This window comes from Charadrius vociferus, unplaced genomic scaffold (assembly GCF_000708025.1).
Source record: "Charadrius vociferus isolate BGI_N301 unplaced genomic scaffold, ASM70802v2 scaffold251, whole genome shotgun sequence".
Taxonomy (NCBI): Eukaryota; Metazoa; Chordata; class Aves; order Charadriiformes; family Charadriidae; genus Charadrius; species Charadrius vociferus.
Window position 1 is genome coordinate 971,255 of NW_009646963.1, and position 26,634 is coordinate 997,888.

Below are 26,634 nucleotides of genomic sequence, written 5' to 3' on the forward strand. Positions count from 1 at the left end.
ATATTTGGTGACAATTCTAAATACATAGTGCTTACCTGAGGTACATCAATTACATATAATAATCATCTAATGCTCAGATAATCTAATACATATATTTTGTTCATTAGCTAGGATGTTTTTATACCACAGTTTTGGGAGACTTGGTTAATTGAATACGTATTTGCAAGTGCTGAGATACTCATTGGTCAAGTCATCTTGCTTTTTCCCCCTCAGGTTTTCCTCCCTTCCCTATTTTGATTAAAAAGCAATAGTTAATGACATCATGCCATAAAGTTTTGGGATATTCATGATATGTTTCCTTGTGACTATCTTATTGTTTCTGGTCTCAAGATTTATAAGAGTTGTACAGGAAGTTTCAAGTATGTGCAGTTCTAGAATGCTGTTGCACCTAACAGGATTCAAGTGCCGTGTAGGAAATGATTGTTGCAGTGAATAGATAGCACTAGAAATATTGTCAGGTGTGTGGGAAATAGTTTCACAAAAGTATCTGAAACACTCTTTCCATTGCATCTAATAGCACTGCTTTGGTGTTTCTCTTTTCACAGGATGACCGTTTGAGAGAACCACTGCAAAAGCTGAAACTGGCTGTCAGTAACGTCATGCCTGAACAGTTATGCAAGTATCAAGAGGACTGTCAGGCCCGCAATCAAGCCAAGAATGCCAAGTAGGTATTTCTGGAGTCTGTGCATGCCCATTCTAGAGTCCTGCTGGAAGTCTGTCTGTCTTACAGGTGTCTAAGTTTTGAATTGTACGAAGTAGTTAGTTTTGTGTAAGTGTTGTCACCTGACTCTAGAAAGAAATTCCATTAACTGATTGAAATAGGTCTTGAGAGGAAGACATTATAAACTGTTAGGAGAATATTGAGATTCTCAAAATGCTAGATTAATGGAGGAGGATGGTGCATTCAGGTTCTTGATGTATTTTGTCCTTGTTCATTGTAGTTGTTTCCCTCATAGTTATCTAATTTTAGACCTGGAGAAGCATAAATAGATTGATAAGCATCCTGCCATGTCCCAGTAGAGGCACTACATGAAGCTTATTGCCAGCATCCTTGATAGCATCTATACAGTGTGTCCTTTTCACTTGTCTCTGAGGACCGTGAAGCAGTGGGGAGAGGAAGATGAACTGTTTGCCCTTTCAGGAATGGTGTAATAGGAATCTGATGACAGGTCCTTTTTTTTTTTTTCTTTAAATACCTAAAACAACACTCCATTCTCAAGTAAACATTTTGTTTTGTGTTGTATACCTATAAAGAAAGCAATTATTCTAACTGTAGATTGCAAGCGGAAGATGAACGAGAGAAAAATGGATCAGAGGAAGATGATGATGAGAAACCTGGAAAGAGGGTTGTGGGACCCAGAAAGAAGTTTCATTGGGACGACACAGTGAGGTGAGACAAAACTACCTTGTCGGCTAAGAATTTTCAGTGACTTCATAAAGGGCTCTCCAAGGGAATGTTATTACATGATACTGTTTAATAAATAATCATTCAGAAGTTTTGGAGAGTGTTGGGGGTAAATAGGCAAGCTAGAATGCTACAGTGGTAAAACACCATTTTCTTTAATTTGAAAGGCAAGATTATCTTATGTCCAACCCCTTTTTCACTGCTTGTTTCTCTGCTTTTTCCAAATACGTGAGAGTTTTCCTGGTCCTAGGACTTTAAACTTCTTTAAGCAAAGAACAGAGGTGTAAGCAGAGTTATGCCTGCTTCTCACCATTCTAGGAATAGGTCACAAAACACTGTCGCCCAACAAGCAGTAAAGATTTCTGCCAGAATAGGGCAGACCACCAAAATTGTTGGTGCTGGTTTGGCAAGCCAGCATCCAGAATGCATGAATCTTAACCCTTCCCATCCCCTCTGAACACAAATTCTATGTTATCCCTTAAAAGCAACACAGGTTGTCTGAAATGCATTCTCACTGTTTTGTTTCCTAGAATAGATTTTACTGAAAACTGAATTAAATTAATCTAGATGGGCTTTTAAGCAAGTAGAGCCTTCTAAATTAGTAATTTCCCATGCAAGATCTAAGCTAATTTTAGAACAAGTATACATATTATTAAAAGGAACTAGTGGACTGATGGATCTTTTTAGTATGTTAAGACAACAGGGAAGCAAGCTTTGTGGAATATATATAACCAGTATAGCTTGGACTGACCTGGAAGAAGCCATACTTAAATAAGAGATTTAAATCTGTTTTTTGATTCAGGAGTCTCTGAAAGGCCCATGTTACTTAATTGTGTGCACTTTTATATTTTTAAGGACAGTAAAAGACAGCATCCCTATCAGAAAGAATCTTTTGTTGAAATATACGGTGTAGAATGGATTTCACTTGCTTTCAGACGTTCTTCGTCTTAAATGAGATAGAGGCCAGTGAGCAAAGTGAGTGGATGTGTTTCAGCTGTGAGGAAACCACAAAGGAAATGTAAAACCAATTATAAAATGATAGTAAGGCTGAAAGAACCCTATGGTCAGTTGTAAATGGAGAAGTGACAGTAGCAGATCATACCAGTTGTAGCAGCAAACTTGTGCAGTGGCAAATGTCTAGAAAAGTGATTGAAAGTGAGCTCTTCCTACAATTGGCAATGGGTAGCAGCTGTAGAGCATCAGTGCTTCCATTTTTCAGCCTTCTTCTGCTGAGCTTTTGCAAGGATTTTTTTCTTTCAGTATCATCATAGAATCATAGGATGGTTTAGGTTGGAAGGGACCTTAAAGATCATCTAGTTCCAACCCCCCAGCTATGGACAGGGACACCTTCCATTAGACCAGGTTGGTAAAAGCCCCATCCAGCCTGGAATATATTTATTGTGTTTCTTTCTGCAGGTCTCTGTTGTGTAATCTTGTGAAGATCAAGCTGGGATGCTATGAGCTAGAGCCAAATAGAAGTCAGTCTGCTGAAGATTACCTCAAAACCTTTATGGAAACAGAAGTGAAACCGCTTTGGCCTAAAGGCTGGATGCAGGCAAGGTAAGATGCCTGCTTTATGTATCTATCTATTTTGGTGTTAACTATTTCTTGTATCTTATTTATTGTCATATATTTGACTCAACTATGTACTATTAATACTGGTTATAACTTCAAAATATCAGCGGAACTGGAATATTTTAAAAGAATGAATGTTTTTCAGAAGTTAATTTTCTCTCTTGTTGGCAAGCCCAAGAACTAAAAAACCCACTGTTGTCCTTGGAGAACTGCTTGCTTTTGTCATCTGCTGGAGACTGAATTTACTAAAGTTCATAACAGTGCGTGAGGCTTCATTTGAGGGGGAAGTATGAGGCAGGGGGTAGCTGCATGGGAAATAATTTCTCTGATACAGAAAGTGATATAGAAAGCAGTTTTGCTTATGTTGTAAGCAGTCTAATAATGCAGTGTGACATAAACTTTAAAATTATGAGCTGGAATTTTAACACCAGAGTTCAGAGAACTCTAAGGTTTGTGCTCTTTATTTCCTGTATACAATTGGGATGCTCTGTGATGCTGCAGTTAAAAATACACCACTTTCTTAACGAAGACGTGCGCTTGCTTCCTACTGACTTATCAACGTACAAAACACAGCATACTAAACTTACACTAAAGGGAAAAAAATAAAACAAAAGCAATAGTAATAATTGTGCAATACAAATTGGACAAAGTTTTCAAACACTTTTAAGTGGAAGAAGAAAATCAAATGTAGATGGTGTGTTTTCCTTCTGTAGCAACCACTGCAAAAGACCATTTCATTTGCATGAAATCTTGACCTAACTGTAAAAGCTAAATGATACAACAATATTAATCAATTTGCTCAAGAATACCTTGATTGTAGGTTAGTCAAATCTGTATCAAGCTGTAAAAATAACTGTACTGAGATATTTCCTAGAATAACCAGTGTAGGAAATGAGGGTATAATAAGCTGCTTGTGAAGTAGTAAGGAAAGGAACAAATGAAGTTTTACACTTCATGGCATACAGTTTACTTATTTCTGTTCAAGGATCTAATTTTGTATAGTAAGTACACTGATGAGTAAGATGTTATCACTTATGAAGATTTTAAAGTAGACGAGAAAAGGAATCCCAGTTTGAGATCCACAGATCACTGATAGTGGAGAAATAATGAAGTGTTTGTGTGAGGTCATCTAAGAACATGTAGAAGTGAAGCATGTTGAAACTCTGTATTTGAAAACCATCTAACACATATGGTTTTCTCCTTTCCAAGAAGTGTGCTTTTAAACTCTCTATAGAAGGGGTTTCATAAAAAAAAAGACAAAAAAACCCAAGCAAAAATAACCCAAACAAATTCCAAACCAAACCCTTCCCTGCCCCCCTGCCGAAAAAAAAAAAGAACAACAAATCGCACAACAAAAATCCCAAACAAACAAAAACCACCCACAAACCAAACAAACCCCAAGAGCTGCTTGATCATAACTTCTGCTGACCAGCAAGACTTCTTTTACTAGCTGGGCAGTTTTGGTACCGTAATGAGTTACAAATGGCCCTGTATTTACAGGGAGGTGCTTCACTTCCTAAACAGAAAGCAGGAATGTATTGTAATTTATAGGCAAACAGTTATACATGGAAAGAGGGAAAAAATATTTCCTGGAGTCTGACAGTGGTTAACTCCTAATACAGCATGTTATTCATATGCTGGATGCTCATCTTGTTGGGGTGTAAGGGTACAGATCGTCATGCTGAAGGCATATAGTGTTTTACCTTTATATGAGGCCTCAAGTGAGAAGGAGCTACATTAAATGCCTGATTTTTTTTTTCCAGTTTGTGTTAAAAATAGCCTACTTACTATGTATTTCACAAGGAATTCTTACTAATCAGAGTAGGTCTGTGGTACCAAAACTTTGTGGGTTCAGCCCAGAGGAAAAATTTCTTGCTCTTTCAAAGTTAACTGTATTTAATGTTCCTCGTAGCTTAGCATAGAAGCATGAGGTAAGGTATCAATCATAACTTTCAACTGCACCTCGTTCATTTGTCTGTGGGTATCACAACTACCTCTTGTCACATGAATTTTTTGTGTGCAGCTTCTATACTCTGCCCCAGGAGATTGTTCTATTAATATTTGTGGATTTAGAGAAATACATTTAGTCTTAAAGGATCTCAAAGCCTTTTCAAATAATGTAACCCACTTTTTTGTAACTGGGTTGCATATTAATTCCATGTGTGTCTGAAAAAAGCCTGCAGCCTAAATATGTGTATGTTCAAAAAAGCGTAAGAAATGAGAAGTCTGTTTCCTTTAATTCCAAGAATTTCATCATCTTTGGAGGTGGTCATGCAAGTAGGCTTGCAGCACACTTACTTTGCACGGGTCAAACAGCATGGTTGACTTGAAATAGTGATCAGAGAGAAACAGTCTCATACTGATCTCCACCATCAACATTTACATCTAAATCATAGAATCATAGAATGGTTTAGGTTGGAAAAGACCTTGAAGATCATAGAGTTCCAGCTTCCCTGCCATGGGCAGGGATACCTCCCACTAGACCAGGTTGCCCAAGGCCATGTCCAGCCGGGCCTTGAACACCTCCAGGGATGGGGCCTCAACAACCTCTCTGGGCAACCTGTTCCAGTGCCTTACCAACCTCAAAGTGTAAAGCTTCTTCCTAATGTTTAATCTAAACCTGCCCTTTTCCAGTTTATATCCATTTCCCCTCATCCTATCACTACATGCCCTTGTAAAAAGTCCTTCCCCAGCTCTCCTGTAGGCCCCCTTTAGGTACTGGAAGGCCGCAATAAGATCTCCCCAGAGCCTTCTCTTCTCCAGGCTGAACAGCCCCAACTCTCAGCCCATATGTATGCAGTGGAGGGATTATTTTTCATGTGTGTTACTGCTTTGGAACATATACTGCACTGTCCTTTCTTTGTACCATATCTTTGACTTCTGTTCCTGTAGTAGTTACACTTTTGTCTTGAACCCTTAAAGATGATATTAGAAATTACTGGGGTCTGGGACTCATTTTGGATTTTCATTGTAAAATGAAAAAGATTAAGGTATAGATCAAACATCTGGGGAAGCTGGGTAGGTCTGTAAGTGGCACATTGAACTTATTATGAGGAATGTTCCTTTTGCATTCAGTAGTCTCTGATGGGGAGCAATGTAATACAGATTTGGAGGTTAATATGGTGAAGAAAATGTGAAAGTGGAGCTGAAAGTGGAATCTGAGAATTAAGGCATTGGAACTGTAGTGAGAAGATGTCAATGTTTTCTTAACAGATTACACAAGGCTTGTGGATACTTGGATTTTTCATAACTATTGCAGCTCTGCAGGATGTTATCAGTGGTGAAAAGCTGTTTAGATAGCTGTTCATGATGTGGTCAGTGTTAGTATGATGGCAGTGGTGTAAGAAAGTTTTGGCTGTTGTAGTTTGCCTACCTGGAAACAGGGAAGGGGACCAAGTTTTCCTTAATTGTCCATTTATAGCTGCATTTGGGCAGCAAGCTGCAGAATAGGTACAGGTCAGGATTCATTTTTACCTCCCACTTTTCAGCTCAGGAGTTGATAACTTGGAAATAAAAGCATGTGCATTGTTGAGATTTGTCATACCAACTCTTGCTGTTCATTGGCTCTGTACTAAAATGTATGTGTAAGTCCAGTGTAATTAAAGTCACTGAAATGGTACACAATGATCTATACAAAATATTGAAGAAAATTAGAAACAAGCTTGACTACTGTAGTCTGACTTTTTTCCTCTGTGCTTTAAAAGAAGGCAAAACCAGACTAACCACAAAACATAAACCTATTGTCAATGTGTGAGTGCATGGTGTGAAGAGCTTACAGTAATCATTCATTTGAGATTTGAAATATTTCCTTTGAGGAGAGAGAATTCAAAATCTTATTTTTTTCTGTCTACCTGAAAGAGTTAATATTCCATTATGTTGACCTCTGCTTGGCCATTTACTGAGGTATTTTGAATGTAAACTTGAAATCTTTTTTTAGCGTTCTTATGGCTGCCTGGAACTACATCATGATAGCAATACAGACAAACTACGTACTAGCTGCTTTGGGGACAGATAATCAAAGGGTTCTTTTGAAAATTCATGGATGCTTTCATATTGGGTGGTCATATGCTGATTGTCCCTGTAGAATCACCTTATCTTCCTTTCCTTACCACTCTTTTAGGATGCTTTTTAAAGAAAGCCGAAGCGTTCACAATCACCTCACTTCTGCTCCGTGAGTATAATATTGACAACTTACTAGTATGTTTTTAAGTTTTTCATAGCATCTTTTCCCATCTTCACTCTGCCTTTCCTTTGGCAGAGGAGAGGAAAAGGAGATATTTTGGGATTTGTTTGAAGAGGCTTAGTGTTATTTTTTTAATGCTTTAATTTAGACATATAACTATAACGTTCTTGTGGCATTATATTTTAACGCAGTTATGAAGTGGTTAGATAACTCAAGTGGATATTCATTCTTGGATTAACGCCTTTTACTCAAAGTGTTTCAAAGTACTGTACGCTACCTAAATTTTGCTGTGCAGCATACTAAATTGAACTTGGAGACTGCAGTATTTAATGTTCTTCCTTTTCCTCATAAATATCTCTGTAACCACAGAAGGCTGTGTATCTTAACAGAATTTTACCTTCTTGATTTCTCAGACAACACTATGTCCCTCTCAGGAACTGCCCGCATTTAACCAGAAGTCAAATAAATGATTATTACTTTGAATAACACCCATATTGCAACCTTTGTGATAAATATGATTAACATAGGATGTTTTTCTACAGAATAGCAAAACTGAGTCATGGTCCACCTACAGTAAGGTCTTTTTTTAGCCAGGTATATTCCTAGTTGCTTAGGAAAGGAGAATAAATGACCTGTAAGATGTTAATCTGTTGATCCTATTGAAGAAATAGAAATGAGAAAAAAGGTGTGAAATGCTTAACTTCGAAGTTGAAGGTGATGACTAATAATCCTTAATGCTGTCCTTGCTCACATAACTGCATTTGGTGCTATGGTGTTCACTTACACTGCAGAAGAACCTGAGAGTCTGTTAAATGGCTTCTTGCCACAAACAAAAGTTAGATACAACTTTTTCACAGTTGATAAGCAACAAAACACTTTTTTTTGCGCGGGGGGGGGGGGCGGAGAGGGAGAATCAGCTTTTTATGTGGTTTGAAATACAAATGAGAACATGAAGTATACTCCTCAGTGACAAAAACATTGTAAAGTGAAATTATTTAACTATTATATGTGACTTCAGTTTAGACAAAGCTTTGCTAAGTAGACAAACTCTTAAGAGGCTAAAATGACTTGATATTTTGTAGTTTCTGTAAATTGGAAAACTAAAAAATAGCTCTACTGATATACATCAGGTTATATCAGCAATTCAGTGAATTTTGCATCTAATTTAGAGAAACTTTAGGGAAAAAAAATGGATTAAAAGTGTTCTTGTTCTTTCCCCTATATCTTAACCCACTTTCTATTTCAAGGATGTTTTATTATTAAAGCTGGACTCCAGCAGTCATCCTTGTAGTTTATTGGGACACAGTTAAAACTGAAATGACTCGCCTGCCTTTTGTTTTCTGATGTGCATTTATGTCCTCTATTTTAGGTCAAAGAAGAAGGTGATTCTGGCCCCTAAACCCAAAGTGAAGGTAAGTGCCTGTTTAGATACCTGACTTTTATATTACCATTTCATAAAACCTGTTTCCTGCCTGTGATCCACAAAAACTCTGGCAGAAGCCTTCCATCAGGAAATACTATGAGAGCTTATTGAGTTGGTAGTATATTACTTTAAAGAAAGTAGTACGAAAGACTAGCTTTTTAACTTTAAGCTATATTAGTTTTTTTGAAAATTGACTGTGAAGAGGTACTAGTTCCAGTTAAGTTTCACTTTTTTGTGTGCTTTGTGTTTGTTTTCAGCTTGAATTAATTTTGGCAACACTGGAAAAATATGTGGTTGGGAGGATAACATAATAAGTTGATAGAGGGTCTCATTGTAGACAACTAGGTGTTGTCTTAGTTCAGTAGCAATTTTACATAGCAATCAGATTAGCTACCCTGTTCTTCACAGCATTGATTATTCTTAATTGTGTGGGACACTTCTAGTTATGTGGAGCAACGGCACTAGGTTTCTCATACAAATATTGAATTAGCACACAGGATTCCAACACCTACTTGTCGTAGGTATCTTAATATGAAAATTTCAATAGTAGATCTTCATTTCACCTGAATTTACAGCATAATAGTATTACGCTAAAGATGACTTTAGATCTGCTTCAGAAAGGCTATTAAACCTGTCTTATTTCTTCATTCTCAGGACTCCAGTCCAAAGAAAGAACAGAAAACCTGTATGTCTTCAGTCAATTCAAGTTGCGCTACTGTACTGTGTTCTAGCACACCTGTCTCCACCCCAGCCAGCTCTAGCTGCACACCAGCTCCAGAGACGATCTGTTTGGACGACTCGCTGGATGAAGATCTCTCTTTCCACCCACCCTCACTGGACTCTATTTCTGACGCTCTGGCAGTTATGAATAATGGTGCCAAGGGATCACCTCTTGGGTCCACCATAGACACACCAACATCCAGACCTCGCCCTGGGCTAAGGGAGGAGAAACTAGCAAGCATTATGAGTAAGTTGCCCCTGGCAACTTCAAAGAAAGTAGAGCCCACTCAAACACCCCATTCATCAAGTCTTATTGCTGGTCACACAGGGCCAGTACCAAAGAAACCCCAGGACCTAGTTCACACTGGTATCTCTTCAGGCCTTATTGCTGGATCTTCAATTCAAAATCCTAAGGTTTCCTTAGAGCCTTTGCCAGCCAAACTACTTCAGCAAGGACTACAGAGGTCAAGCCAGATCCAAGCTGCTTCCTCCTCTTCACAGACTCATGTTTCTTCCTCTAAGACCCAAGCAGCTATTTCCACCTCCTCTCAAAGAACCAAGGATGCTAGTATCTTGGTATCATCTTCTGAGGCTCAAGGTGGTTCTTCCTCAACATCACAAGTGACAAAGGTGCACCAGCATTCAGCTGTACAGCAGAAATATGTATCTCCTTTACAAGCAACTATTAGTAAATCACAGACCAATCCAGTGGTGAAATTGAGTAATAATCCCAAACTGTCTTGCTCATCACCAGTCATCAAGGCTCAAGATAAGTCGGTAGTATATCGCCTGCCTTTGTCTAATCCCTCATCTGGAAGTGGCACTCAAGTGTCTCACCCACTGGTTTCTCGGACAACATCCAGCACCTCTACCTCTACTAACTATTTAGCCAAGGCTATGGTGTCACAGGTTTCTTCCCAGGGTTTCAAGCCTCCCTTCTCCATGGCTGCCTCTCCCAAACCTGCTGCCTCTCCCAAGCCCACTGCATCTAAGCCCTCTGTGACACCCAAGCCCAATGCATCACCTAAATTTTCATCCAAGTCCACCTCATCCCCCAGGCCTGCAACAACACCCAGTTCTTCCAGTTCAAGTGCACTAGTTTCCCAGAGTAGTCACTCCAGCAACAACCCCCTTCATAAACAGACCAGTGGTGTAAATATCAGCAGGCAGTCTCCCACAATGAATTTGCTGCCCTCTAATCGCACCTCAGGCCTTCAGCCTGCAAAGAACCCTCAGGCTTCTTCAAAATTGCCCAACTCTTCTCCTTCTGGAACTGTTGGTAAAAATAATTTGGGTGGAGTTGGAATGAATGTACCTGCCAGCAGAGGCAGTAACCTTAACTCAAGTGGAGCTAGTAGGACTAGTCTGTCTGGGGGAGCAGGAAGTGGAACACAGGGTGCTACTAAACAATTGTCAACTCCACACAGACCATCTTCTGCCTCAGGGTCTCCAGTTGTAGCAGCCAGTGTGCAGGTATGCATCGAATGAGTTTACATTTAAACCGTATATTAATATTTATCATTTTTTGGTAAACATTCTTTCTTGCAATATCTTGATTTGCAAACGTCATAAGTTTAACGTTTATATTTTACTAAGCATAAACGCTAATACTGATGAAACTATTTTGCACTAGTGAATAGGTATTTCCAGCTGATGTGAAATGCAAGGATCAGTGTAGAACAAATACTCACTGTAAAATGTCGGTTGGTCTATATTGTGGAACAGAACTCGCTTTTCTTTTTTTGTTTCTTTTAAGAGCACTAGAAAAGGTAAGCTTTGTGTGGCCATATTTTTAGGGGATGTGATATTTGCTTTCATTATTGGATTTATGTATTCTTGCGTATTTAGTTATTTGTAATGATGGTGGTCATATGAAAAGGTGTCTTGGTACATTTGTTGCCAAGCCTCATTATTAACTTGCAAAACTAGAGTTCAGTTGCTTGTGATTTAAGAATAATGAAAGACTTGTATTTAAAATTAACACTTGCAAAGGCTTTTATTTAGTATTTGTGATTAAATATGTATTTTATTTTGTAGGATGTAGTCAAACTGAATGACACCTCACTAATATATAGGTATCCTAGAAATTGTTTGTGAGAGAGCTTACGCAGAACTGTATCACTGGAGGTAAACCAAGTCATACAAAACAAATAATTTGAAAATACTGTTGTTCTAAAACCCATGCAAACCTATTATTTACCCAGAAGACAACCTACTTTCCCAAGCTGTGCATTCTTACTGGGAATGGTTTAATTACTGAGGTGATTAGAGATTTTCCTCTCTTTATTGCTCTCTCTATCCTGAAGTCTTCACTACTGAAGTAAAGAAAAGCAATATTGCTGTAAATCAGTCTTGGTGTACAGCAAATGGAAAAGTTTCCTATCTTTTTGAACAATGTATATAGCTATTGCATGGTAGTGATGTATACTCAGCTTTTAGCAATGGTTTATAATCTTTTCCTTGCTATCAAATTTTTCTTAATGCAGCTGAAAAACAGGAAGATTATTTTTACAAGACATTTGTATTGTATTTCATCCTACTGTACCTTGAGTCTGTTACAGTAAACAACAAATGTCTAGCAGCCTCTGACACAGCCCTCTCATTATTTTGGGTACTTTGAATGAAAAAACTACAACCCATATGCTACTTAAGGGCCAATGAGGTACCACGTAGAGCTGAGCCAGTTTGGGCACTCTGCAGGGTGTCTGGAGGAGACAAAAAAGTCTACAGGAATGGACCAGGAACAGATTGGTTCTTACTGGTGCAATCAACAGAATCCAGTGGATACAATTGCTGTGATGTAGAAGAAAATGTGAAGTTGGTGTGATAGTACTTAAAGATGACAGACGAGGGAAATAAGTAATATTGTGTTGGATGACAACATGAATTCTAGCAAACTTTCCTGTAGTTAGAGGCAAGTAATTCTCTTTAGAAACCCTGATCACCTGGGTAATTAAATGCATTTTGGCAGACAGTGATGTTGAAGAGGACTGGAGGGGTGTGGTGGATAAACAAGTAAATGAGTGCATACTGTAAAACAACAAAATAAGGTGTGTTGGTATATAGAAGGGGGGAAATCAGCTAGAGGTACTGAGCAGTATATGGTATCACTAAAATAATCATTGTGCCTTTACACGTGCGTTTTTTTTGACACTTCAGAAGTTACTTTGATAACCTAGAAATGGTTCAGAAGAATGGTACAAGGAAGATAAACCGTGGAATAAGGCTGTTGCTACTGTGCAGACTGAGGCTTAGTCAGTGGAGTATGTTCAAGAGAAGATTAGAATCAAATTACCTACCAGTCCAAGTACACCGAAGGGGAAGAGGTTTGTGATAAGACAGATTTATTTAGCTTTAAAGATCTAATAGCTGGCTGTTGAAGTAATCAGTTCCAGACTAGTTGTTACGTACTGTGTACTAAGGAGTTAGTTACCCCTCTTAAAACTTTGCATAAGACTGAATGTGAATCTGCTTTCCATTAAGGGTTTAGCGATTCATTTCCTATCAGAGATGCTATTAATCGGTCAGAAGATAAGAATGGTACCTGAGTTGCTCATTAGAATATCCTGGTCTGTTTACATGAAGATCAGACTACATGATTTAATCTGATAATAAAGATGTTCGTAACTAGGAAGAGTTTCAAAGAAGTGGCTACTTCCGTTCCCCTTTTGACACAGTTATTTACCAGAATATAAGTTTACACCTGCTCTAGCTTCACAGAAATTTTACTCTGGAATACTCTATTAAGTTACATCCTAGGAACATAAAGCCAAAGTAATCTAAAATTCAGAAATTGTCATGTGTGATTTCCTAAAAAGCTCTACTTATCATTAGTATTCTTGAGCAGAATCTGGCTTAGACTTTTAAGGATCTCAGTGACTCAGATTTACATGACCAGGATGAGCCCTTTTACGAAGTGCTAGCATAGGTCAGATAAATAAAACCATCTGAACTGCAGCTCTTGTAGGGCATTCTCTGTAGCTGTTTCCATCGCTGAACTTCTCTTTCTTCCTTTTTGAATGAATAAGCAAGGTCTTGGCAGAACATGACAAAGCTTGTTTCTGTTTTCAGGCATTTTACAAATCCACAATTGCAAGAGATTACTGTATGGCTTTTATTTTGTTGCACAGTAAAGATTACATAGACTGTGAACAGTTGTCTTTTTTTTTTGTACCTAAGCTTATTGTGAAGTTATTCTCTTTCGTCTTTAAAAGTGCCAATCATATATGTTGAAGTTTTTCATCCATTTTTTCTATTTGTGGGATGGAGTATATCTTAGAAGCTTTCACTCCTAAGATGATCAATACAAACACTTGCTACTGACTTCACATCTGTAATTGTTTACACTTACAGGGTTACCATTTAAAAATTTTGTGTTTTCTTGTAAGCAGCAACTAGCCTTTCTTTAGCTGCTTTCATCTAAACACCTTAAGACCAAAACTGGTGGTAGAAACTTTATCTCTGCTAGGAATTTTCATCACTTCGCTGTTTCTCTAAGTTGATATTACAGAACTCAAGGAGACTTCATTTTAAGCTTATGCGTTCATTAAAATGATTTTAAGTTTTGGTTTTAGTGAAGGCTTACTTGGATAAATGCACAGGTTTGAAGTCCTATTCTGTCTGAGTCTCTTTAGCTCAAATATTTAAATTATCTGAGCTTGATTCTGATTCAAAATGCTTTCTATATTAACTGTTCTGTAATAGATCATTAGGGAATTGAATATTAGCATATAAAGCTACTCTATGCATAGTGAAGGAAAGATTGTTAAACAAGAATAAACTGTTCTAATGTTAGAGGAATTAATGCAATTTGGGAGCTGTTGTAGCTAAAATGTTATGGCTAATCTTGCATTTCCATTTTTAAACTACATTGAATTTAACTTCATTATGACATATGTAGAGTGGAGATATTTCCCTTTGTCTTTTGCTTTGACATGTGCATACACACCTATATATACATACGTATGTCTGCATCTTGGTAACCTGACTTCTCTCAAAGTGTGGGGGTTCTTATGGATGAATTTTCAAAAATCATCGCTTCGAAGCAACCTCTTTAGAAATAAAGTTACTGTTCTGTTAAGACCCACATTTGGAGAGGGGAGGATAATATTGTGCTTCTAAAGAACTTCAGATCCACGTTTGATAATTTCATATTCTTAATCTAATAGAAGATGTTGCATTAGATTCTGAGTGTAGACCCAGTGTATAATTAGAAAGGAGATAAAGGAAATTACCTGGAAGGCTGATTAGAAAAACATGAGAGATGAAATATACTGTCCTGTCTGAATCTGAGATATAATTGTACTTGCTTAGCAGATGAACAGTGGGAAGACCTCCTCAGTGGATATTTATTAATAGTTTAATACATTCTTAACAGGGCCACACTTAGCAGAAAGTAATCAATTCTTATCTTTTTAAAGACTACAACTCAAAGCTTTAAAATTTTGAAGTATTCCTTTTCTTTGTACAGTCAACAGCAGGAGCATCATTACTGGCTAATGCCTCACCTCTGACTCTCATGGCATCACCCCTGTCTGTAACCAGTCAGAATGTGACGTCTGCACCATTAACTCCTTTTGGGATGCTGGGTGGCCTTGTTCCTGTGACCGTGCCCTTCCAGTTTCCCTTGGAGCTGCTTGGCTTTGGGACGGACACAGCTGGAGTGACAACCACCTCGGGATCTACCTCAGCGGCTTTCCACCACAGCCTAACTCAGAGTGAGTGGGATTAGTTACCACACTGTGCTATAAGGAAAGATGCATCCTGAAAATGCAAGGGAAGCAATAAAGTTCTGAGACACTCAAATTTGGTTCACAAAATCCCTACAGGAGAATAAATGTGATTTCTTTGCTAGTAAAACTTTGTTTATGTAATTATCCAAATGTCCTGAATCACCTTTGGTAAGCTTAACTTCAGTGTTGCATTCACAGTATATAGGTAGTTCTGAACATGTTTTTTTGGGTTAATTTTTAACCCCTTATCTTTAGAAAGGAGTATAGCTTAAAAGTCTCTAGATGTCACAATATAAATAAGACACTTAATGCGATGATTCTTCAAAATATCCTTAATTCAGTAGTCTCAGGTATGAAACAGTCCTCTTATGAAGTATCAACCTATATCAATTTTTGGTCCTTCTGCCAAAGGAAATGATAGGAAGAGTTGCATCCCAATAGTGAGGCACGGTCCTTGCTCTGACTTTTGATTAACTGTATCTGAATAGGTCTGTTTCTGTTGACTTATTCCAGCCATCAGAATGCTATTAGGTATTTATTTTTTGTTGGTGAGATACATCTTCAGAAATCTGTGCATATTAGCATGCTACTATAGCTACACTATAAAAATAAAAACTTCCTATTTCACAAAGGCTGCCTCTGACCTTAAGATGTATTTTTCATCTTTGTTTTTCTCCTTTTTTTTTTTCCCCCAGACTTACTGAAGGGTTTACAGCCGGGTGCTCAGCACGCAGCAACGCTGTCTCACTCACCTCTGCCTGCTCACTTGCAGCAAGCTTACACAGGTAAAGACGACATATTTTTCTTGTTACTTATTTGTAACTTAAAAGTTAGATTTCTGCCCTAGACTAAAATAAAATTGTTTTAGAGGAGACAAACACAGGGACAAGCTTTGGTAGCAGGAGGCAGTACACATTCTATCATAGCAGTGTTTTTGGAATGGGAACGTTTTTTTTTTTTTCTACTTGTCTTCAATGTCCAGAACAAAAAAAAAAGTTAAATTTCCACAATACTTTATTGTAGCAGTTCTAGAAACCAAAGTGAACAAATTCATCTAGTGGGGGAAAAAAGGAATACTACTTACTGAATGCTAACATGATTGTTAACAGGCTGCATAAAGTCTGGATTGGTGAGATTGTGTTTTCCACTCAATTTTAATTTCTTCTTTGGAGGAGAAACTGGCCTTCCAGCTAGAAGCCTCTTCACGTTTCTTGTAAAAGTGTATACATGTGTGAACAGTGTGATGGTTTCCTAGTAGATCATCTGCCTTCCCTGGGAATTTTATCCTTGATAGGAGTTGCATATTTTGATAGAGAAGAGAAGCTTGAAGTAGAACGTCTCCTTTTTCCATTTGTAAAGCTTAGAGCTGAAAAACAATCATACAGATTTAGAAGGTACAGTTTAGAGTGTACTCCTTTGCCACCTGCAGGTTTTGTTGTGGGTTGTTGTGGGGCTTGGGGTTTTTTTTGTTTTGTTTTTTTGGGGGTGGTTTTTTTTTTTTGGCCAGGAGAAGGAACAGGAAGGGTGGCAGTGGCTTGGTGAGGGTTGTTCATCCTGTTCTTGGAGTCCTTAGCACTAAAAAACTGGGCAGTGTTGCTCTAAGAGGCTGTGAAAACAAACCGATTTGCTATAGTTGGTACAACCTTAACTTTTTTGTTACAGTGAGTGGCATGGGTTGAATACTAAAAATGCTTTATTTAAATGTTAAGGCTTCTAAAAAAAGGCTTGATTCTTTAAGGTTTGTTTCAGTATTCCAAGCTGCAGCTTAATCTTTAGAAAGATGGTATGTTTTGGTACGAAGCCTGGTATTCCAGGTTTCAACAGTGCTATTTATAATAAATGAACTACAGAGAAGATGCCAAGTCTTCCATCCTATAAAGACAATGTACTTTTTGGTGATGCTAATGCTAAAGTTGCCAAATTCCTGCCTCTCTTGCTGTAAGTTATAAAAATAAAAGTTCACTCATGCTGTTATTCTTCCCTTTCTTTTCCTGTCTCTAAACTACAGATGGAGGCCAAAGTAAAGGGGACACTAAGTTACAGCGGAAAAACCAGTGACTTCTGGACAAGCAAGGGAGCTGAAGCAGTTCTGGTTGGCTGACAGAATCTGCCCAGTTGGGAAAGTGCTTATTGTCACAGGGCTGCTGTTTCTGTCGATGTTTACATATTCTGATCCCAAGCACTGTGGTGAGAGGAAGAAGAAAAAGAAAACAATACTTGATCAAAGAGAGAAGGAAAAGGAGGACTGGTCCTCCTGGTCATGCAGACTGGTCATAGTTTGATATTGCCTAAAGAAACAAGCTTTGTTATCTGCTCTGATTGGCTTTTAAAAGAAATTGATCGTCAAACCCACAGCAGCACAAACATTTGATTTCTAGGTGATGTCCAATGAAAAGTTGAAAGTGTGAGAGGAGCTAGAATAGGTTTCTCCATCCATTGTGTAAGGTGGAATCATCCACTTCATTGGTGCCGGAAGTGCCCAGTATAAGATGATGTGTAGGTCCTGAGTGTACTTTATGGTTGTGGACCAAAGGTTATATAGAGTAGAGGTGGTGCTGGGATACTTTATGTTATAATTAAACCCTTACACAAATGCAGTTTCTGATACGGGCATTTTTCCAGTTTTACAAGGCTGTTTGGCTTTAGGGAACCTACGGATGTATGCAGTCTCATTAGAGAGTTGTCTTCAAAAACAGATCTGGTACATCGATATGTGAGACAGACTACTGGGAAATCCCTTGCTCCTTTTTTTTTTTTAATATAAAGATTCATATTTAAGGGAGGAAGGGGATGGAAGTTTTTCCATTTACATGAAAAGGAAACCTATATTTTATTGGTCATACTAGCATTTCTTTCCCACATCTTTTTTTTTTAAAGGCACACTGATTTTTTTTTTGTCTCCTTCCCTTTGATTACCTTTCTTTTCCTTTGCCTCGTACTTATCTGTTACTAAATTTAAGTAATGTTCTATTCATGTCATTTATAAAACACAACCAGTTCTTTACTCATTCTAGATCTTCCTCCTCTTTCATCCAACTCCTCCCAAAAGCCATGCATTATACTGATTTGCTAGTTAAAGAAAGCTGATTGTGACCTATTCCAGAGCCAGGTTAATACTGCTTCAGGCATTAGCCAAAGAGGAGTCGTTCAAAAGCGACCAGAGGTGCCTTCTCTTCTGGGGGCTGAATAGGTTGTCTCCAGCATTTCCAGCCCCTGCTGGCCTGGGGAGTTCCTGACCTGAGCTGTTCCTTACATGGTAGCACAAGACTGCAAAGCTGGCTTTTTTTTTTTTAATGGATAGCAATATATCGACTGGTTCATTTGTAAGGTTAGGAAGTATCCAGCACATGTTGCACTTTCAACACTAGGACAGAACTTTGCTGTTGAGTCCCTTGCGCTGTCAGATAAAAGGTGAGAATGGCAGAAACTGAAATAAGTCATAGGGGAAAGGAGCAAATAAAATAGTATAATTCCCTTCTCCATCGACCCCGAAACATTCCTTTGATCAGAGATGCTGAAATTCCTCGTGGCTAGTCTTTCCAGTAGTTTGATTTGAGATTAAACCAGTGACTACTGGTTATCTCACATCTTCCAGAGAGACTTTGACCCATGGATAATGAATCTTCAGTGTTTTTTGCTAGATTAACTTATAGCTTTCAGGTTTCTTTTACATGTGATTTATTTTTCTTAGACCAGACAAGAATTTCTTTTCTATTTAGAGCTCATTTTAATTTTATATAAATATATATACATGAATTTAAAATAATATATATTGTGTATTTAGTATAAAAATGTTGGGTTGAGCTCAGCAATAAATGGTTTTGCACAACACTTCTGTAAAAGACAGATTGAATTAAAGTAGGATGCATTAGTTCGTTAATTTCACTCCACAGCATCTGCCAATTAAATGCTTTTTAGCTAGTGCTAATGTTTTGTATGTGGTGTGTTGATTAGATAAGCTTGCATCTCCATCAAGGTTATTTAGAGTTGAAATATATGGCTACGTAGATTCTGGCATTCTTAATACTGTGCAGATTCTGTCACAACACCATGAGCTATTTAGAATGCAAGCTTTATCTGATTTCCCCCCCCACCCCCCCTTTTCTTCAGGAAGGGTTGAAGGAAGACAACTTCTGTTTTTTGAGGCCTAACAGTTCTGGCAGGATGCTATTTCTCTGAACTGTGTCAAACCTAATACTTTTTAACAATGCATGTAGCTAAAGGAGTTGCAGCAGTGAGCCATCAGGCAGCAATATATTTAAAAGACCGTGTCCTAAGAGAGTTCTACCTCTTCTATGTTTTTCTCATCAAGGCATCTCATTTGAATTGCCATCTTTTGTCTTCATACTCAATGAAATTTTAGATTGGGAGACTTGGGGCCCTTTATAACTACAGCACAAATTTCCTTTCAACATTTCCTCTCTTCCTGGAAGTATACTTAATCTTCAGTTGAGGAGTATCCTCCCTAAATCTTAAGGAGGGTAGGAGTAGTCCTGTCTGGCCTATTGAGCTTCTCAGTCTTGGGAAACAAGTAAACTAATACTTATTGTGGAAATAGGTAGTAGGATGATAAGAATAAAGATGACCATACATTGTTCATGAAGCCAGATCAGACAGCCCCCAGAGGCTAACTGTCTTCGGTCATTACGCTCCTGAGCTTCTTCGGAATGAGCAACGTAGCGATGAAAGGGTCTACATTCCCTGCTCCCTATTTTCCCCTGGTTAAACCTGGCAAGGCCAAATCAAAGGAAATAATAGGGTGGCTCCCAGACATCTTGCAGGTAGCATAAACAGGATGGGGAAATGAATGGTTTCTGCAAGGTCCAAATGAAAAATTAGGTTAATGTTTTACTATTTTCTGCACAGCAGCTCTTCTAAAGACATTTCCCCCCAAGTTTTTACTACTTTTTTAAGGGCCTTTGTTAAAAAATAAACTGTAGTTGTACATATAAATAACCCTCAGTATTCACAAGCAATAAGAAAGCCAAGTAGAGCTGTCTTTCAGGCAGCAGGGCTGAATTTGGTTTGGGGACTGTATATGAGCTAACATGTCAAGCTCACTGAGAGCCCCAAACAAATGCAAGCAATAATTTCAAACACAGGTTTTAGATTTTAAAACCGTCTGGGTAATATTTTCTGCTACATGATCCAAAGTCCCAAAAGTTGTGGTAGCTATTTTAAATCCTTTTGAGATATTTGCAAAGAAAGAAGGCAGGCTAGATGAAAAACAGGCTGCAAAGTTTCCTAATACCTTGGACTATAACTGCAGTGTTCTCCCACTCCAAGATGCAAATGGCCTAAATCACTTTGTCCAGCCTTCTCTGTTGATTTGAGATACGTGACTAATACCAATCAACTGAGTCACAAGTGTGGATGCTGTGGGTTTCACATCTGTTTTCTGCTAATCAGAAGTAACTTTTAATTACCTGGGTTCTGCTTCTTGTTTGAATCCGATCAAAGTTGTCTGATGCACAGATTTTGGGGGTGGGACAGGTGCCAAGAGCCTGTTCCCCAAAGTCCCATCACCTGACCCTTCCTCCACACTCCTTCTCCACTTGGTGCAAGACCCTTGAGGACATGAAAACAGAGAAATCCTGCAACTCTCCCAGGCTGCCATCAGTTGTGTGAACCATTAACCCTCTGGGAGTCATCTTGGACTCCAACTAACTTTATCACATTTGCTGCTACATTCGTAAAATGAACTTTGGCTGTATTTATTAGCAAATTTTAATCTAGTTTACACTTTGTTTGGTTTTCTTCTGAGTAGTTTTTGCCCACAGATGGATTAGAAGTGTTGGGGTGTTTTGGGTTGGTTGTTTTTGGTTTTCTCGTGGGTTGTTTTTTTTTTTTTTTATTTTGAATGAATTGGTGAAGAAGGCACAGTGGTCCCTCTTCAGCTTTTGTTTTGGATTTTTTTTTTTTTTTGAAGATGGCATTGCAGGGAAAACATGCAGCCAAGCCAAGCTGTGTAAGGCTTCCTCCCACACCTAACTTCCAACTTTTGCTGAATTGGGGGGAAATCATTAAAGGGACACTTGCTTTTTGTTTGGGTTTGGGTTTTGTTGGTTTTTGGGTTTTTTTTCCATAAAATGAAACAGAAGGTGAAAGCAGTAGGTAAATGACTGATTAATTAACACTTTATGCAATTTTAATTTTATAGAAATTTGGTAGATTTTGATTGGTCCTAGCTCTGGTGAAATGGCTGTTACCCTCCATGACTTACTTGATTCAGGCCTTTGTCCTTTGTTTAAGTGCCTTTTTTTTAATTTTATTTCCCTACCCTCTTTAAACTGTTCTCAGAGATCCTGAAGTGCTGGAAGGCATTTTGGAGGAAAATCTTAAGCTTGCCAAGATGGCTTTATGCTGTTATACTATTTTTTTTTCCCCTTTTGTAAAGAAAAAAAAGTGTATAATGTGTGTAACTTAGCTGCTGTACCATGGCATTGGTTCTGTGTGCTTGTGCGTGCTTTCTCTCACACTCACACACGTTTGCGCACACACATATACAGCAATATTCCTGAGAAACCTGTTCATCATCCTACGTTCTGCTGGCTCTGTTAAACACTTAAAGGTGAACGCTTGTGCAAAGATGGCAGTACAATAAAAGAGTGTGTGTGTGAGTGTGTGTGAATGTGCATGAGAGAAAGGAAGTGGCTCATGGGAATGAAACTTCTTGCATTTTTCTCTGAAGGTTTTAAATTTGAATCTTCATTAGGTCATGAGTAAAACATTACGGGCCCTGTCTGGCAACCTTATTAAATACTGGACTATTTCACACCATTACTGAGTCTGAGGCAAAGACATGTGGCTTATAACGCCAATGAGGTATGGGGGAAAGATGGTTAAAATAGCAGCTTGCAACAAATTGAGATGAATTGCAGTGAATCTTGTGTGTGGCTAGTCACATCTGCTTGACACCAGTTATTGCAAGGATTCTCACATTTACGGTAATTGTCACTTCCTACTGTGCATCATATGTAAGAAGGGATTTGGCAAAACCTGCAAGAGAACAGCTGCTAATTGAAGTTAAACCTGGCTACGCTTCACATGCTGCCTAAGTCATTCTCCATGAAGTACATTTCTAATTGTTCTTTTTCTCAATTTATTGAGATTTCATTAATGGGTTGTTTTCTTAATATAATGAACAGTAAGTTCATGTGGTGTTAGCTGCAAGTGAACCCTCATAATAGTGTTTGTGCTTGTTTCCTTGTTCTCTGACAAAATTAGCAATCTGCAATAGATCATCTAGTGATTTTAACAACTCTGTGCTGAGGATCTGTCTAACTTATGATTATTATAAACATGCATACCTGAAATTAGCAATTCACTTGTTGACCAAGTGCTGAACTTAAGGTAACATACATACACATCACTAGACTGTGCTAGTTTTGTGATATGCTTCCCATGGGGAAGATCTAATTTTGAGTTGCAATATGAAAATGAAGTGTTTACTTTCCAGAATGGAAGTGGAATGAAGAGTCCTTCATAGGTGGAGAACCCATCAAGAGAGCAGAAAATAAGATATCAAATACAACATGCTCCTGTTGCGGAGAGTAGCCAAACTGCTATTTCAGTTCTTGGCTTGTCTTCACATGTTTGAGTAAACCTGTTGGTGTAAACTAGGCCATAGGTGTATTTCTTCTACCACTCTAATGGTGCCAGTCAAAGATGGCTATTGCTGGTAGCTCAGCAAGTTGGACTGGTAGTGAGGGTGCTTCTTAAACTGCCTTGGGTGCATCAGTAGAGTTTGCCACATCCACCTGTGGCAGTAAGCTGAGCTAATCTGGCCCTTCTGTTGCTGTTTAATTCATTTTTGGGCACATGTGCTCTTTATCCTAGGCTGATCTGAGATGGGGAATCTACAGCTGGTGATGATAGTTGACTGTTGCAGCCCTTATTTAACAAATGCAGCTGTTGTGAAAATCTGTCTGTCTACTGCTCAAGAAATCACTGCCAAAATAAGCAGCCAGAAGTATGCTTAGTGGGCCACTGGAAAGATAACCATTGTGTAGGGGAATGGTTTGTTTGTGGAAACTTCTGTTGTGGCTTCATCATCCCTTTTCTATGACCTGGTGATCCCTTGCTGCTGTAATAGCCTTTTGGGGCCATAGAAAGCCCTGCTGCTGCTATGAGTTATGCTGAGAGATCAGCATGGCCTGGAACTGGCCCAAAACTGGGGAAGTATAAAGACTCCCTACAGCTGTTTTTGCACACTCCTCATAAATAAAACTGTGCTAATCTTGTCAGTAGTCAAGGATATAGGTCTGTATTTTGTAGACATTTTCAACAGCTATAATTCTAACACCAATACCCACACTGTTAATGTTTGTGCAGTGTTAATAACATACCCTTGCTTTGACTCCTTTTACAGGCCTTCAGAAGGGGTTTTGGGTTGGTGATTATTTTTTTTTTTTTCCCCCAATATTGTGTGCAGATGTGTTTTATCAACAGATAGTTGTGTTTGTTACTGTCTAGTACCAAGAGAAAAAGGGAGGGAGAGAATCAACCAAAAACAGTCAGGAGATACCACCGTCATAAAGCAAACCGATTAGCTGCTGAGGCAGCCAGAACTTCTTTGAGACTTACCATATTTCACCAGAGGAGTGGGGAGTGAGGGAAGAAAATTTGTGTTCTTAGCTTTTTCCAGATAAGGCCTTAGTTTGATTAGTAGTCACTAATATCAACTATGCAGATAAATACTTACGTGTTTCAGTGTTACATGCGTTCCTTCCCCCAGCTACCCCTCTTAACACATGTTGAAGTTTTACCCAAAGAAAATTGAATATTTTTGAATGTCTGTACTGCAGAAGTCTTTTTTGCTAACGTGAAGAAAGTTGTATTTTAAAAAAGAAACTCTTTCACTGGTGCAACACCTAGTGTCAAGTGTCATGAAGTTGCTTCCAGAGGGAAGCTGAAATCACCTCTTGTGACAGGTTTTAGTTTGAGAGTTTTTTTAGAATATTCAGCTCTCAGAATTGGTTTAAGAAGCCGCAGCAATCTTTTTCAAGTGTACAGATTGGATTTGGGGAGAAACCAATGAGACATGCCATGTTTCTTTCCCGTATCAGAAGTGAATTAAATTGGTTTCTCATTTAAATGAAGTTGCTTCTAAACAAAGGTAGTTATCAGCTACACAGTATCTGGAACTTTAAATAAAAGCTAAATTGTGATCCCCAGGTATTTCTCAATGATCTCTTAGTCTTGTTGTATGTAACTACAAATAACAATTTAGCTCAGAGGTGAGAACTGTAGTGTGTGTTTTATTGCCAGTGATTCTATCATGTAGCAATTAGTACCATGTTCTTGCATAGTTCTCAAGATCCATACTGGAAACAGATGGAGAAATTTTATTTTTGGACTACTGTTTAAAGAAAAATTACAAAATCAACTACTATTACCCCAAAAGTCTACTGAGCAGCATTATATTTTAGCAGTTGAACTAGTACCTATGTTACGTGATTTGTCTCTTGTCTTTTACTAAGGGTTAGAAGCATTTCATGAGTAATGCTTAAAATGTTGGCGTTCTCTAGCTTAATGTCAGGTGCTTATAATAAAAGGGCATCTGTGACAGTAACTTCTGATGATACAAAAGCACTATGTTCAGAATATTTCACTGGGGAAAAAAGACACGTATGGGTGCAAGTCCGTTTAGTTCTGCCTGATAAAGAGGCTCAGTCAAGACTGGAGCATCCAAATACCTGCCTGCACAGTTAATGGTAGTGGGGATCATCCCCTCAACAGACATCTGGCCTCAGTATCCTTTATTTGGTGTCACTTGTAGTATGTATGTATTTTAGCAAGTTTGGATATAGCCAGCTTAACTTGCATCCCAAGACAATGAAAAGCCAAGAAAGAGATGGACAAAGTGTTTCCCTGCCTTTCTCTAGGTAGCTCAGAACAAAGAGCTGGTCAAGTGTTTTGTTATAAACGAACATTAAACCACAGCTAGAGTTCTTTGCGTTCCTTGACTTCAGACAAAGGAACGCGCAGTTACTGTGAGATGGCAAACCTGTTTGAGTTAGTGATTCCTGTGATGCTTTACTCAGTCCTGCGTGAATGTGTACAAGGTCACCTTCTTCCTTTTAATACCTGCATATTTTGGATCATAGGGCTTAGTGATGGAGAGAGGATCCTAACAGCTGTGTGCTTACCTGATGAGCTCTCCAGAGAAACTCCCCTGTGAAATGCTCCCCCTCCTTGTGACAACAAGCCTGAACAAACAAATGCAGCTAAATTTGGGGTGGTTAGCACCACTTTCGTTTGGATTTTTAGGGAGGCGTGTTCCAATAACTTCAAGGGATACTGTGTTTTAAATGTGTGATTTCTTTCCTCTCTCCTTATAAAACTGGACCTGAACGCAAGTTTTGAGTTGTTGGGGTTTTTTTTTGTAATAATCTCAGGACCTGAAAGATTGTAGCATTTAGTGTGTCTTAAAAATGATGTACTGTACCAGCCATGGATTTTGTAAATACACCTGTCTCCCTTTTTTGTATTTTAATTTTTTAAAAGTGTGTAAGGCTCTTTGCCAGAGGAACTGGTGCCTGCTTAATTTCCATCCTGAACTGAAGCAGGAAAAGGAAGAAGCTGCTGCCACAAAAGCCTGCATCAGTTCCAGATGTGTATATTGTTCTGGTTGGTTTAATGGCTGTTAAGTCTTTTGTTAGTTGGGAAGCCGGTTTGTTCCCCTGCACATTCCCAGTTGTGGCTAGCTGAGCCCTATCAGGGAGACTAATTTTAACTCTTCTCTGTGACTACTTGATGTTTTCACTCCTTGGAGAAACTCAGGTTTGCCATCCCTGAGAAGTCTGATGTTTTCAGAGGTCAGGACTATTGGCCCTCTGTACGAATAGCTGGAGAGCATTTCTCATTTATCAGTGCTTTGGTCCAGACACAGTAATAAGGTTTGTATCCTGCAAACCTTGCGCGTAATGCCGCCTCCACCTGTTCCGAGAGGGACTCACCCTTCTATTTTCTGCAAAAGGAGTGCAAAGATTTTTTTTTTTTTTTTTTTTTTTGGCAGCAGCCTCTGCTCCGGGATCCAGCCTTTGCCAGCAGACCCCTGTTCTGCAGTAGGAGCCTTACTCCATTCGGCGTAGCTGTTCCCTGTCCCTGACCGTGACAGGCTGTTTGCATGAGTGTGTACTTTCTTTTTTTTTTTTTTTTTTTTAATGTGTCATGTGTCTGTGCTGTATTAAATAAAGAGGAATGTACATATTAACTCTGTGTCCGTGATTTCTCACAAAATTAGAAGATGTAAAGAGGCTTTGCTGGAAGGGCTGTTGCTTGGGGCTTTTTCACTGTGGCTTTGAGGGCGTGGGGGGCCGCTCCCTTTCTTCGGTCAGGGTACCCACAAAGGCAAGGAAACTACTGCGAGCAAGGCGCAGCATTTTAAAACTACCGGAGGACCAGTATGAAAGAGATCCCTTCCCTTGCGGTCCGTGTCACTCCAAGGCACGGCACGGCCCCCGGCCTTCGGTACGAGCCCAAGGACACCCGTGCCCGGCCTCCTCAGGCCAGATGCACCCCCCACACACACACCCCCCCAAGGGCGGGGCGACAGGCGACTTCCGGCAGGCGAGCAGCGCCCGGGGAGGGA

At 38.9% G+C, this 26,634-nt stretch overlaps 2 protein-coding genes across 2 annotated transcripts in view; both read left to right on the plus strand.

Annotated features, from left to right (window-relative positions):
- The window catches only part of UBN2 (ubinuclein 2), a 49,695-nt gene extending 32,144 nt beyond the window's left edge, over positions 1-17,551 (plus strand). The window contains exons 10-18 of the mRNA XM_009895263.1: positions 546-664; positions 1,277-1,390; positions 2,822-2,965; positions 7,101-7,151; positions 8,533-8,575; positions 9,241-10,779; positions 14,777-15,023; positions 15,734-15,823; positions 17,047-17,551. Coding sequence (XP_009893565.1) covers positions 546-664; positions 1,277-1,390; positions 2,822-2,965; positions 7,101-7,151; positions 8,533-8,575; positions 9,241-10,779; positions 14,777-15,023; positions 15,734-15,823; positions 17,047-17,096 — 2,397 coding nt within the window. The 3' untranslated portion in view covers positions 17,097-17,551. The remainder of the gene's footprint in view (positions 1-545; positions 665-1,276; positions 1,391-2,821; positions 2,966-7,100; positions 7,152-8,532; positions 8,576-9,240; positions 10,780-14,776; positions 15,024-15,733; positions 15,824-17,046) is intronic.
- An 8,415-nt stretch (positions 17,552-25,966) lies between these two features.
- LOC104295505 (chromosome unknown open reading frame, human C7orf55) overlaps positions 25,967-26,634 on the plus strand; it is a 1,445-nt gene continuing 777 nt past the window's right edge. The window contains exon 1 of the mRNA XM_009895265.1: positions 25,967-25,981. Coding sequence (XP_009893567.1) covers positions 25,967-25,981 — 15 coding nt within the window. The remainder of the gene's footprint in view (positions 25,982-26,634) is intronic.